The sequence below is a fragment of the Pogona vitticeps genome, chromosome 4 (assembly GCF_051106095.1).
Source record: "Pogona vitticeps strain Pit_001003342236 chromosome 4, PviZW2.1, whole genome shotgun sequence".
NCBI lineage: Eukaryota > Metazoa > Chordata > Lepidosauria > Squamata > Agamidae > Pogona > Pogona vitticeps.
In genome coordinates this window covers 104,034,331-104,049,679 of record NC_135786.1, presented here as the reverse complement: position 1 = coordinate 104,049,679, position 15,349 = coordinate 104,034,331, and the positions used below count along the sequence as shown (strand labels likewise).

Genomic DNA, 15,349 nt, shown 5'->3' with positions numbered 1-15,349 from the left:
TATGGTGAATAATCATGTGCCTTCAAGTCAATTCTGATTCATGGGAACCCTTTTTAGGGTTTTCTAAGTAGAGAGTACTCAGAAGTGGTTTATTTATTTATTTATTCTATTTATATTCAGCCTATCTGGTCAGTTATGACCACTCTAGGCGGCTTACAGCATAAAATACATGAATACATTTAAAAAGCATTATTATACAGTAGACACATTAGCAAGATGGAGAGCAAACAAAGTAAGTCACAGTAGAGAAGGACAAGGAAAACATTAGGGATTAGCTGGAGGGAAGGCCTGCCGAAACATCCACATTTTTAATTGGCTCTTAAAGATACCCAGTGAGGGGGCTGAGCAAATTTCCAGAGGTAGTTTGTTCCAGAGGCGAGGAGCCAACGCTGAGAAGGCCCGGTTTCTTGTTTTTTCCTTCTGGGCCTCCCTTGGCATCAGGCTCCTCAGCCTCACCTCCTGGCTCGCACGAGTGACACGGGTAGAACTTGGTGGGAGTAGGCGTTCCGCGAGGTATCAAGGCCCTAAACCGTTTAGGGCTTTGTACATAAGCATCAAAACTTTTAAGTCAATGCGGAACCGAATGGGCAGCCAATGCAAAGTGGCCAGAATTGGAGAAATGTGGTGGAATTTTCTCGCTTCACTAAGGAGTCTGGCCGCCGCATTCTGCGCCACTTGGAGCTTCTGCGTCAACCTCAAAGGTAGCCCCACGTAGAGCGCATTGCAGTGGGCTAATCTGGAGATTACGAGTGCATGTACCAAGGTGGTGAGCGCCCCCATATCGAGGTAGGGTCGCAGCTGGGCAATCCACCAGAGATGGAAAAACGCGGAATGGACCACCGATGCCACCTGAGTTTCCATGGTGAGCACCGGGTCCATATGGATCCCCAGGCTGCGGACCCCACTCTTTGCGGCAAGGGTAACCCCCCCAAATGAGAGAGAGTCACCCAAGCCATCGATAGTGGGGGCACCCACCCTCAGAACCTCCGTCTTGTCCAGGTTCAGCCTCAGCCCATTTTCCTGCATCCATTGCAGTACAGCCTCCAGGCAGCGCTGGAGGGACAGGACGGCATCTCCTGCAGTAGGTGGAAAGGAGATGTAGAGCTGGGTGTCATCAGCGTACTGATGACACAGTGCCCCACACCCCCTGATGACCCCACCCAGTGGTCTCATATAAATGTTGAACAGCATTGGGGAGATAATCGACCCCTGTAGTTTACCATTCCCTTCTTCTGGCAGTATCCTGGGTTTGTGTAGATTGTACAAGGCCACACACGCTAGCTCTACTGCACAGGAGGTACAGTAGGGAATCAAACTCCCAGCCTCTGTCTCCATCTATTAGATAGTCGCTCCTAGAACCTCTGTAGGTGACAGTGTCATTTACAGGATCTGCAGTCCAGTACCTATAGAAGAAGACACGATGTTGTGGAAGGCTGATTCTGGTTGAAGATGCCCTGTCACTTTCTCCATACAAAGCATGAACTATGTCCTCTTACTAACTTACTTACTTTACTTACTTATGTACTTATTTTTTGATTGATTGATTGAATGATTGGTTGATTGATTGATTGATTGAAATGAGAATGAGAGCACTGTGTGGTCCTTTTTCACAGTCCAAAGGCAAGGGTAAGTGATATTAGACCACTAAAACACTGCAATAGAGTGGTACTGTTACTTTAATCTAAAAAACTTGAAAAGGCCATTCTAATCCATGCTGTCAGAGGTGAAATTTGAAATCTACCACTGCTGAGCTCACCTTGAAGCCCCTATTTTGGAAATGGCTTTAAAGAAAGAAACCTGGCTCACACATCTGGCCATGGATTTTGGAACATTTATGTTTCTTCTACAATTGCGTTTCTTCTACAATTTTGGAATGTTCGTTTTTCTTCTACATCCCCAGCTTTGTAATGCCAAGCCTGATTAGAACACTCACAAAGTCAAAAGCTAGCTTTTGCCTGTGATATTTTGGTGGTTTAATAAAGAAACCTTACATCCTTGTCTTCAGCGTTTACTTATATGTTTCTTTCACTGTTGAGCATGTGCATATATATCACATGCCAAAACCAAAGTAAAATGCAGCAGAGAATTAACACTCCTCTTTTCTGCTTAATGAATTCTGCTGTCTCTGTCCAGGTGTTGCCAATGCCATTTTCAATGGCCGAAGCAGTGCAATCTTCTACAGAAGTAATGGGAAAATCAGAAGGGACCTCACTAAGATAACCTTTGGCTTTCGGACTCAAGACTCAGATGTGATACTGCTTTATGCTGAGAAGGAGCCCGAGTTCATTGCTATTGGTATCCAGAATAACAAGCTGAGGTTTCAGCTGCAAAGTGGCAACAGCTTCTATACACTGAGCCTAACCACTTCTCAGCCAGTGAGTGATGGGAAGTGGCACCAAGTGACCTTCTCAATGATTGAACCCTTATCTCAGTCTTCAAGATGGCGCATTGATCTAGATGATGAGAAAGATGGTGTGACAAGTACAGTTGCCACTGGAAACCTCAACTTCCTGAGAGAAGAGACAGATATCTACCTAGCTGACAAAGCTTTCGACAATCTGGATGGACTGAGAGGGTGCATGAGCACCGTAGAGATTGATGGTATCTATCTCTCCTACTTTGACAGTGCTGATGGCTATACAAAAAAACCACAGGAAGAGCAGTTCCTCAAAATATCTGCCAACTCTGTTATCACTGGCTGTCCTCAGCTGGAGGCCTGCAGCTCAAACCCTTGTATGCATGATGGAGTGTGTGAAGACTTCTATACTTATTATCATTGCACATGTGTTGATGGATACACCGGAACCCACTGTGAAATCAACATTGATGACTGCACATCAAACCCTTGCGTGCATGGAAACTGCAGTGATGGAATTACATTGTACAAATGTGTATGTGATCCTGGATACACGGGGGCAAGGTGTGAGGAAGACATAGATGACTGTCGCGGGCATCTGTGTGCAAATGGGGCTACCTGTATAGATGAGATTAATAGTTATTCCTGTCTGTGCCCTGAGAATTTTACCGGAACATATTGCAGGTACTGTAGCGAAGTATGATGAAGACGTTCATCCATTATGAGTATCATTCACTTCTGAGCCTTAAATGAGGCTGTCATTAAACCTTGAACAAACCCTTGATTAGCAATTGCACTACTGCAGGTTGCATTGAGAGGAAATCAGGTAAAGTTGTGGACATATATTCAACACACCCTAATTTACTAATTGTGATTACTTAGACATGACCATCACTGTATGTGATATTTTGCAAAATTACACAAGCAAACCCCCTAATATGCCCTCCTCCAAGCCTCCTCCTGGCACAAGGAGTTTACAGTTTAAATTGCAACAGTTTGGGAGACATGATATGTGGGGGGATGCTGAGCATGCCATGCAACATAGAGAGATGAGGACACATCACTGTTGCTCCTTTATGGAAATAAAAATGGCAAAGCAACTTTACTTCTCTGTCACCATTAGCCACCCAGCAGAAGCTTTTCTAAAGTTTAAGGGGTTACTACATCTGTACCCTGAGAAAGTTATACTGGAATGTACAGAGCAGTCCTAGGACAATAAAGTTGCTCATATTTACATTGATCACAATTCCATTATTGATACAGTTCTGGAACAGTTGCTTTCATGCATGTCTGGTCCAGTTTTATGGAGTCAACACTAAATGATGCAGCATGGGAGACAGTGTGTTGAGAGAGGTTCATCCAGCCACCTGTAATCACAACCCTTGCCCATCTCAGCAAGTTACATGAAGCCAATGGGGACATTATTATAGTCTCATTGAAAGGCTCAGTGGCTTGAAGGAGACGCCACTGAAGAAATTATTGCTGGAGCCAGATTTTAGTTACTCTCAGATAATTAGAAACAGCTTCCTTCTAAATAAGGTGCTCCAGGTGGTTGTGACAGTTTAATCATAGGCAATCTTGCTTGCAACAAATTAACTAAACCAATTTAAGTTTTGGATTAGGTCATTATTTGTCATGGAAACTGCTCTGGTCACCCTGCTGAATGGCCTTTATTCAGATCAGAGTCAAAAAGATGTGCAACCTCTTGGTTCTCTATCTCTCAGATTTTGACACTGTTCACCACAGTTCCCTGTTGAACTGGCCCTGTGGAGGGAATGGGGATTATGGTGAACTGATGCTAGGTTGCTTTCAGAAAATAGCATCGCAGAGATTGTTGCTCAGCTCCACTGCATATGGATTCTGAAATCCCACAGTCCGTCCTGTGATCCAAATTCTATATACAATGGACCCTCGACTTATGGAATTAATCCGTATTGGAACAGTGGCTACAGGTCAAAAAGTCTGTAGGTCGAGGCTCCATTGATCTACAATGCATTGGAAACAGATTAATCCGTAACCGGCTGTTTTTGTTCCAGTTTGGTTTGTTTTTTCCCCCCGGTCTGTAGGTCGATTCTCCGGCTGCAAGTCGAACCTAAATTTTGCAGCCAGAGAACTCTGTAACTCGAAAAGTCTGTAAGTGGAGCCATCTGTAGGTCGAGGGTCCACTGTACAGTAAACCAGCTAGTTGAAGTAATCTGGGGATTTACAGTAACTTTAGCATACTGGTGATACTCAGTTTTGGTTTTTAGGAGAGTTTCTTGCATTGCTGAATTGCTGTCTAGATTTAGTCATAGTCTAAACTAAATATGTTGAGGGCCAACATATTCAATTCTGGCAAGAGCAAAGAGTGTGGATATTGTAGTTCTTTAATACGGCAAGCTGTATGCAGTTTCATTCCCCACAAGGAAACAATCCTGAGATTTCCCTTAGACCCAGCATTATCTCTTAAGGTAATGTTAGCTTGTAAAATATTTTCCATTTTATCCTATTAATCATGTGTGGCCCTTTCAAGCAAAATGATAGTCTGACTTCAATGTTCAATGCACATGTAATTTCCAGATGTGTTTGTATGGGGGCTACCCTTAAAAAGAATAGTATTACAGAATAATGGAGTCAGAGGGGATCTATAAGGCCATTGAGTCCAACCAATGCATGAATCCATATCAAAGTACAGTATATCAGACAGATGGTTATTTAAACTTTTTCTTAAATGTCTCTATTGTTGGAACACTTGCCACCACCCAGGTGATTGGTGTCATTGTTGTGCTCCTCTAACAGTTAGGAAGTTTTTCCTGAAATCTGGCTTCCTGTGGTTTGCACCCCCATTATTACGTGTCCTGCACTCTGGGTTGATTGAGAATAGATCCTGCCCCTCCTCTTTATGACAACCTTTCAAGTATTTCAAGAGGGCTATAATATCTTACCTCAGTCTTCTTTTCACAAGGCGAAAATGCCCAGATCTTTTGGTCTTTCCTCATAGGGCTTGGTTGCTCAGGAAACTTCAGCTAGTGCATAATTTGGCTACTCATATTTGGGTTCATTTGCTTAGGGGGGAACATATCGCATCACTTCTGAAGGAGTCACCCATTCACTTGCCAAGCTCCATTGAAGACATTGGTGCTTCCTGTCAAAGCCTTAAATTGTTTCTGCCACAAGTATTTGAAGGGGCCCTACCTCCCATATCAGACTGCCCATATATTAAATGAATCAGAGAAGGCCCTTCTTTATATGGCTTCTATGAAAGTGTTGCACCGATAATTTGCAAACAAGAGGACCTCCTCTTTGGTGGCAGTCCAGCTTTGGAATGCCTTCAGACAGGTGGCTTGCCTGGTTTGTACATTGTATTATTTTCAGTGGTAAATCAAACCCCTTATATTAGTGTAGGCATTAAAATAGATTTTCCACTGGACTGTATTTGCATGCATATTTGCATTAAGAATGCCACTTGACTAAGTTTTTAAGCCTCTCAATTTTGCTGATTGTTGTAACATTTTAATTGGCTTTATTGTTCTTTATTTTTAATTTTTATTTATACCACCTTAAAGTCCTCTTTCGAATAAAGGCAAGGAATATGTATTTCTTGTGTCCAAAACACACACACTGAATTCTCTTAGCAATTAGTGCTTGATTCCAGACTCTCAATTGCATTTACATGGGGAGAAGCAACCAAAAAACTCAGATCTGACTAATATATTGCCATGTTACTGTGGGAATTCCTTATGCTTGACACACAAGATAGTCTAGTAAAGACAAACAGGTGGCTGAACGATGACTTCCCTTGGCCTTAAAAGCAGGAAGTAACCTTGGGGAATGTCCATGTTCTCATTAGGATCACCAGGCTGGCTCTTGTTTGTAATTCTCCTGGAATATTTATAAGCAGCCATTCCGTAGGGCACATCTGCCCTGAGGTGACCACCTCAGACAGCAAATCTTCTATGTCTTGGAAGGGCAGCAAATAGTTATTTGTTGTTGCTGTTTTCTTGTGGATGGAGATGTTCTTGTGAATGGGGAGTCAGAAAAGGACTTGTGGAATCTTGTGGCCCATCTGCTAAAATAATGAGGTATAAGTATTGATCTTGACTTAAATGGTAGAGAGGGGGCATAGCAGCAAAATATTTTGGCCTGGCCTGGCCTGGCCCATTAGTGCCAATAGTAATATTTGCACTGATCCTTACTTTCAAGTTAGTATGTCAAGCACTGGAATGTTATGTAAAGGGAGCTATAGTGGGCTTTCTATTATAGTTTTAAAGTAATATCTTAATATATTGGTATGTTGTGGATTTCTTTTTTAAAAAACCCAATCAGTATGCTTTTAATCATTTGAGACTTTAAAATATTTTTTTAAGCCACCTTCTGTCTCCTCAAGGGGAGAATGATGAGACCAAAAATAGACAGACGTAGAGATAATGCAGTGATTCCAAAAAGAGGCTGAAATATGATAGAAGCAATTGAGGGCTTTAGATGTATTTTCAGAAGATAAAAACTAGACTTGCTTTGAAAAAAAAAAAGAATCGGAACAAGTAACTTCACAGATTTCCTACTGCTGTTTCCCTGTAGGCGCATACGGATCCCCTCGACAGTGTGTGGGAATGAGAAAGGGAATCTCACGTGTTACAACTATGGCAACTGTACTGAGCTCCAAGGGCACTTAGAATGCATGTGCCTCCCGGGTTTTACTGGACGGCGGTGAGATCTTTTGACATAGTATATCGCATGCCTTTGCAAAGGGATGGGTGAACTTTGTTTTCCATGCAGGAATGCCGTGCAATGAAACTAGCACCACAGCCATCACTTCCAGGCCACTGTGGCAGACAATTAGGTTCTAATGGAAGTACAATGGTCTCCCCTCTGGTGTGTAAGAGTTCAGTTAGCTCATTTTCAAAAATTACGAGCAGCTCATGCCTCTGTTTTTGAGAACTAGACCACATCAAAGTGGACATGTTTGTCTAAATATAGTGTCTCAAAGGAGGTCGTTGCTTGGATTTCACACAATGTAATGGCAATAACAACAGCCACAGGGAAACATTCAGGCATGAGATCTCCCCAATTGTGTCATCCTGCGAAGATCCTTCTGCATCTTTATATATGTACGTGTTTGTGTATTTGGCAATCTTCTGCAAATTATTTATGAACATTGATGCATATGCAAAAAGGCATGAGCCGCAAAGCAATGCACAAACTGAGGTCCTTTGTTATGAATGCTTCCTATTCACATTAGATCCATGGTGCTGTTTAGTGTGTGTTGAGCTGCCTCTCTATTGAAGTAAGCAGAAAGCCCATTTCAATCAACTGCAGGCCATACTGTCTGGGGTATGATGCAAAAAGTAATTCAGCATGTGTGGGATGGCGGAATCACTGGGTTCTGGAAGGCTGTTTCAGATCTAACCTTTTCCAATGTTTGACTTCAGGGAATCTATTCTATAGCCATTCACACCCAAAACAATCTTGCATGTTTGCTCCTATGCTACAGATCCTAAGATATATCTTACAGTCCACCCTTAATTCATGTTGGGCTCTTGTGAAACCTTTTGAGTCCCACAGTGTTCATACTGGAAGCACAACCCAGCAGGAACCAACTACCCTTCTGCGATCACATTTTACAGAAAATAAATCAATTATTTTCTACAATGTTTAAAAGGGGCATTCAAAACACAACCTTCAGACACAGACAGTGTTCATAGACAGAAGACTCTATTTTGAATATCATGCATGGTGGTTTGTTACATCAGAACATGCTTTTAAATCAGTAAGAACGCAAGCTTTTTCAAACCTCATTTTAGATGGTGTTTAATGGTGTCTGGCCAAAATTCAGTGGCACGGTATTAGAGAAGTGGAAGACTGCAAAACAGCTTTGTGGGGCCCCCCGACACACAAATGGCTGGTGTAGGCCTTGAGTATTATTTTTGCAGGGTCAATACTAAATTGTAATGTACTCCCCGCATATGCACTGGCATCACAATCCCCTGGTCTTGCGGATATCCAGAGGCACAATTCATAGTTTATACTGTATTATCGTCCTCATATAATAATGAGAATTGAAACCTAAGCCTTGCCCCTCTGGACCTCCAGGTCCTAATCAAGTAAATTCATCCGTTTTCTCCGCACAGTAGAGACCCTGAACCCATGGGCTATGTGTTCCTCAGGTCCTACACCAACTGAACAATGACTTGCCTCTTCCTCTTATGTTGGCGCCAAGTCATGGCTAACTTTTCTCTTGCAGGTGTGAAGTGGACATTAACGAGTGCATGTCTGATCCATGCCTCCATGGAGGCCTTTGCCAAAACCTGCTCAACAAATTCCACTGCGTCTGTGAGATGAACTATGCTGGCGAACGCTGTGAGATAGATGTAAGCGACCTCTCCTTCTTTGTCTCTCTCTTGTTGTGGCAGAACCTTTTTCAGCTCCTCTCCTACCTCATTCTGCGCATGGATGATGATCCAGCAGTGGAGTGGGGTGAACAGGATGATTACCAGTGATCACGGCCTGCGGCTGTCATTTTAAAGCCATCAAAGCACAACAGAAGATGCCTTTGCCAAGCAGGAAAGCTAAGTTAGGTATCAGAAAGGCAGACACCACCACTCTTTGGCCCCATTTTTACCAATAATCTGAACAATTTGAAAATACTGTATACCATTGCACATTATTTATTTATTTATTTATTTATTTATTTATTTATTTTATTTTATTTATATCCCGCCTATCTAGTCGCGGAGGACTACTCTAGGCGGCTTACAACAGAGATAAAATACTATAAAAATAAAATAACAAATTACAAAACAATTAAAGGTGAAAAGACAATAAGAGAAAAGAAAATCAAAAGTAATCAGGTGAGAAAGCCTGCCGAAACATCCAGGTCTTTAGTAGATTCTTAAAGGTGCCCAGCGAGGGAGTTCCGCGAATACCAGGAGGTATTTGGTATCCTTACTGTGATGTTGAAATCACAGGCTATGATGTTAATCCATGTTGAGTTGTAGGGTTTTTGTTTGTTTGTTTGTTTGTTTGTTTGATACAGTGGTGATTTTAAAGTGAGAGAAACAGGCAAAACATTCCCAAAGCAGTTGTTGATTTTAATTTACTTCTATTTGAATATGCCCTGTGTTCCAGTTTTGTTCACTGATTTTTCTACTATCTGTACCTTTTGTTAGGATGGTGAGATGTAAAGGCAGAGAGAGCCCTTAATACCTTTAAAGCGGAAGGGATTTTTCTCCTAAAACTTTTTTAAAAAATAAAACAGACACCAGCCCTACTAAGCCATTATGCTGAAAAACATGGAGAAGTGAAGAACACCAGGGACACATGGACATATGGAAGGCTGGCCCTAATGTTCCCTCTCAATCTCCCTTCCCTTCTCCTTCCGAGAAGTCACTTACAGCATGAAGGTCTGAAAAGTCACCTGTACCGATCTTTGGCTGAATGTCCTTACCGAAGTCCCATATCTGAGAACCTTGGTGAGACAGGGCTGTTGATTATGGGAACACTGTATGCAGATTCAGCCAAACACATTTGCAAGCTTGATTGCTGGCTTGCTTGCTTTATTTATTTATTTGTTTGTTTGTTTGTTTGTTTGTTTGTTTGTTTGTTTGTTTGTTTGTTTATACCCTGTCTTTCTCCTCAAAGAAGATCCAATTTCGCTTACATCGGTAAAAGACAATAATTTAAATAATTTATTAAAATAAATGCCATTTGTAAAAACGGTAAACAAAATCAACCCACACACACGTTCAGAGCAAAAAGACACAACAATCCATTTAAAACCCCTCTCAGACAGCCAGTCACTAAGGGAGAGCTTGGCTGAAGAGAAAGCTCTTGGACTGCTTTCAGAAGGACAATAAAGATGGAGCCAGGCTGGCCTCCTGTGGGAGGGATTTCCAGAGTCTGAAAGCAGTGACAGAGAAGGCTCTCCCCTGTGTCCCCATCAGATGCACCTGTGAAGATGGTGAGACTGAAAGCAAGGCCTCCCTTCGCTTGAGGACTTTGCATGCATCATGTGTAAGATGCAGTTACATCCGTTTGCTTCCACTTGAACTACTGTGACTCCATCCTATGGAATCCTGGGATCTGTCGTCTGGCAAAGGACTTAGAATTCTCTGCTGTAGTTCAGCAGAGTTCATAAGAGTTCTCTGGCAGAGAATTCTAAGGCCCTCACTAAACTGCAAATCCCACAATCCCCTAGGATGGAGCAATGGCCATTAAAGTCATTTATTGTATGGTGCAGTTTGATTGACACTCTAGGGCAGAACATCTGAATGGGGCAATTGTTTCCCCGACCTCAACTTCCCCAGCCTTTTGTACATATATCTTTTTGAACTGTATCAGGTGCACACACATAAAAGTACTGCCCTGCTCCACAAATGGAAATCCTGAAACCCTCTTCCAGATGTTGCCAACTGTGAAATAGCTGAGGATATGGTTACAAATAGCCTAATACAACAGTGGGTTTACAACCGCAGCCTCCAACATCTGAGGCTTGAGGAAAGGATGGATGAGCTTACTAGTTCAGAAGAAGAAAAGGTTTAAAAGGTAAACTTCTAGCATTTTTTTAATTATATTGAATAATTCAATGAAGTAATATCTCCTGCCTTCCCACCACAAATCACAAGGTGAATCTGGTACCAAGCAGTCAGTACCTTGAGGCATTCTATGGCAAGAAGGGGAATAATATTCTTCTACTTGTGTAATTGAATAGAACCTATTATCTCAGCCTCCTTACTGACATTGTAAAAACAGCAGTCTTCCTAATAAATTACAAGAGACGTCAGAAATGATTGCCATATCTACAGGGTTTCTTTCTTTCTTTTTTAAAAAGAAAAACAGAGAAAGAAACATTTGGATGAGAGCTGAGAACTGCAAAGGAATCTACAAAAAATAAGATACATTATAGGTTGGCGGAATGCTTTACGTTACATATATTATAGGTGGCCATGGAGCTCTCAAGGGTGTTTCCTTGTAAATTCTGATGCTACTGCATGGCAGGCTGAGGTGGAGCAGAGAGGGAATCTAGCAGGAGTTCCCACCTCCAAATATTTGTTCAGTACTAGAAACTTGATATTACTGTTCATTTGTTTATGCATGATGCATCTTACAATTCACTGAAGTATAGGGAAAGACTCAGTACATTTTATCCTTGTCACCCATCCCTTTGTCTCCCTGCAATCATAAAGGACCTCTTTCCCCCTTACTACCTCATCCTCAAAAATGTCTTCTATCTTCCAAAATTCTTGTTTGTCCCTCTCTTTGTACACCTGTATTCTTCCACGGCATTGTACGTGTACATGGGTACTAGCATTCCTGTCTTTGTACATACAATAAACCTTCTGCCTTTGTCACCTTGCATCTACCTCCTTTCATTTGTGTCTATTTGTGCTCATGCCTGTGTGTTATCATTTGCTTTCTGTGTCATGATTTATGAATGTTTTGCACACTTCAGATATCTGTTACCTCTAAAGCCAAAGCGCATCCATTCCACGCTGCATTCCAGCCAAGCCCTGAGGTGTGTGATTGCTTAAACATCTCCTGAGACGGGTGTCTTCCACTAAAGAGAGGATCATCCACTGTCCCCGAGGAAAGAAAGCCTTCATTTCCAATTCCAGAATACATTTGGTGGCTGCTATTTTGATTTCACCAAATGTCATCAGAACAAAAAAAGAATCACTGGGGATTTCTCTGCTTAAATTTTAATTTTTTTCTTCCCTCTCCTCCCCCCTCGCAATTGCTGAAAGAAGAATGCATAAGTAAAACATGGCCTCGATTCAATTACTTTTCTGAGTCAGCAACAGTATCACAAGCGCACAGGGACACACATTGTGCTAAGGAGTAAACAATTCAATCATTTTCAACCCAAACCACATGTTGAGGGCTGTGATATGAGCATGGTGCCCTTCTCTGCTGCTTTCCTCAGCTATTTTCATGTAGGAAGAACAGAAAGATTCACTCACTTCTCTGTTAAAACTATTGACCACCTGCCAGTGCTTCCAAAGCAAGGTGCAAGAGATAAAAACACCCCTCAAATACAGTTTTAAAACCATTTTTCAAAATAATTTTTAAAAACCATTTAAAAAAGCCTGCATTCTTTAAGAGCTAGCTCACTGGATAGCTCGGTGGTTTAGGTATTTGGCTGCAGAGCCAGAGGTGAGAGTTCAATTTCTCACTGTGCCTCCTGGAAGAAGAGTCAGCCTCTGTAGCCTTGGGAAAGCTGCACAGCCTCAGAGCACCCCCAGAAAAAGGGAACAATAAACCACTTCTGAGTATTCTCTACCTAGAAAACCCTGAAAAGGGTCACTATAAGTCAGAATTGACTTGACAGCATATTATTATTATATTACATTATTTTAAAAAAAAACACAAACATATTTAGAACAATTGAGTGATTATTTTGCCAGGTCACTTCAGACTAATGTTGACTTAATTAATTAGTGATCTCCAGAATATACTATTTTTAACAGCCCATCTCAGGTTCCAGAAACTCAAAACCATGACTCCTTTTATTCATTAAGTCACCTCATACATGGTTTTACTTCTTTTCTTGCTGCCCTTAGCTTGCCCCAGTATTACTGTCTTTTCCAGCGAGTTTTGTCATGATGTGACCCAAACTGGCTTATCTAATTTATAGCTATTAAATTGTAGGAACAATTTTTAATGCAAAAGAATATGCAGGTGAATCCGCTTCCTCCACGGAACTGAATAAAGTATATGTTTCACCCTATATGGTGTAATGTCCATATAGACTGAGCTCCAATTTCCTCCATCTTGTTTCACAAGATTCTCTACACTAGTATTCAAGCAGCACCGGCTGTCCATGTCTAACTACATTTTTCATTTCTCACAAGCTCCCAAAGTGCCCCAACCCTATAGGGAAGTGTGAGAGACTGAAAAGGCAGTTAGACACGGCCATCTTGTACCACACCTAGCATGTCTGCTACTGCTTAGCATCACAGGTGGTGAAACCCTTTCAGGGGCTTTGTTTTTATTGCCAGGCGTGGGGAGGTAGCACTTGTGGGATTTTCTTTCCCAGGTGGCCAAAGCACCTAACTTGAGTCTGTGCAACTGGATCTGATTGAGAGGAAGGCTTTTGGCTGCTCTGCCTCAGGTGGCAACATGGCTTCCAAATATGTACATCACAGCTCCTTCACCCACATGCAATTGCTGATTGTCAAGCACATGTTTTCAGACAAAGCTACTACCCTGTTTCCCCAAAAATAAGACAGGGTCTTATATTAATTTTTGCGGGGTTTCAGGGCTTGTTTTTTGAGTAGGACTTATATTACGAGCATCCTGAAAAATGATACTTAGGGCTTATTTTCAGGTTTGGTCTTATTTTAGGGGAAATAGGGTAATTTAAGAGTTACTGTAACTAGATGACTTAAAAAACTGCCCTTTTGTGAAGCAGAACAGTGCTGTGCCACAAACTCATTATTATTATTATTATTATTATTATTATTATTATTATTATTATTATTATTATTATTATTATTATTATTATTATTATTATTATTATTATTATTATTATTATTATTATTATTATTATTATTATTATTATTATTATTATTATTATTATTATTATAAAATATCAATATTATATTACTGTATTTAGAATAATAAAACTGTATACAGCTTGGGTAAATTTGCTCTCCTTTCGTGATGCCAGCATTCTCTTGCAGTCCAATGATAGCAGCAGTCTTCCAGGTCAATGGTTCCTCAAACTTTGCCCAGACATCCTTGCTAGGGCCAGTTCAACCCTTTGACCTAAAAGCTGCAATGGACTGTACAGGGCCCCATACAGTTGCTTTGTATTCAGTCCCCATTTTCCCACAGTTCATATATATTTCAGTCTCTCTGCCTTGATCTAATTCATTTTTGTCACATTACTACAAATTACACATCTTAATAGATGTTCCTGGAAACAAATGAGCCTACTCTGAAAAGCACAGCCACACGAATGATGTGTGGCCCAGCTAAAAGTACTCTGGGTACTTTTCACCTTCCCTGTTTTCTGGCAGGCCAGTCACCACTAATACTATCAATGGCCAAAACAGAACACTTCCTTTGTAAGTTCTGTTAAAGTATTTTTAGATCCCTTTCAGAATGCTGACAGAAAACACTGTCCACATGGTATAATAATAATAATAATAATAATAATAATAATAATAATAATAATAATAATAATAATAATAATAATAATAATAATAATAATAATAATAATAATAATAAGTTGCAGATCTCAGAAATAACACCATCAGAGCTACAGAAAACAGCAGTAGTAGGAATAGCACATATACTGCACCGATATTTAACAGGTACTTAGGTTTTTGGTTAAAGCTTGTATCTATTATATAATACTAGTGAATGCTTTTATCATTTTGATTGACTGTGTCTGGTATTTTTTAATAATGATAATGATGATAGCATCTCAATGTGTGAACAGATACTCTTGCTGATATTATTATTATTATTATCATCATCGTCGGCATCATCATCATCATCATCATTATTATTATCATTGTTGTTGTTGTTGTTGTCGTCATCATCATTATTATTATCATTATCATTATCATATAATCACAGTAATTACTGTTAGAAAAAGCATGAATAAGCACAGTAGATAATGACACTATTGAATTCGAAACTAAAAATAAACCCCTATAGCAGAAGACTTTGGTTTTATCACCGAATTTGTCTTTGGGAGATTACTTAATATATTCATTAATGACAAGTGTTAGTTATGTGAACACATCCTAATGACACTTAAATTACAATAATAAATGCCTGCTGCCTCATGAATAATTTATTCCACATTTGCATAGTCATCCTTATGTAGTTATTCCTGAGTAATTATCATGCTGACTAAAAAGGTGTCAAGGACTGAAGGAGTATTTTTCCTTCTTCTTGCTTCCTCCTCCTTCCATCCTCCTTGCTCATCTTTCTTTCTTGATCCCATAGGGACCCTGAACCTTCCCCATTTAAACAGAAAGAAAGAAAGAAAGAAAGAAAGAAAGA

At 40.6% G+C, this 15,349-nt stretch overlaps 1 protein-coding gene across 2 annotated transcripts in view; it reads left to right on the top strand.

The window, feature by feature from the left end:
• CRB1 (crumbs cell polarity complex component 1) overlaps nt 1–15,349 on the top strand; it is a 165,874-nt gene that overhangs the window by 133,402 nt on the left and 17,123 nt on the right. For both annotated transcript variants that reach the window (XM_078392297.1, XM_078392298.1), the window contains 3 exons: nt 2,134–3,040; nt 6,914–7,042; nt 8,577–8,703. In XM_078392297.1, coding sequence (XP_078248423.1) covers nt 2,134–3,040; nt 6,914–7,042; nt 8,577–8,703 — 1,163 coding nt within the window. The remainder of the gene's footprint in view (nt 1–2,133; nt 3,041–6,913; nt 7,043–8,576; nt 8,704–15,349) is intronic.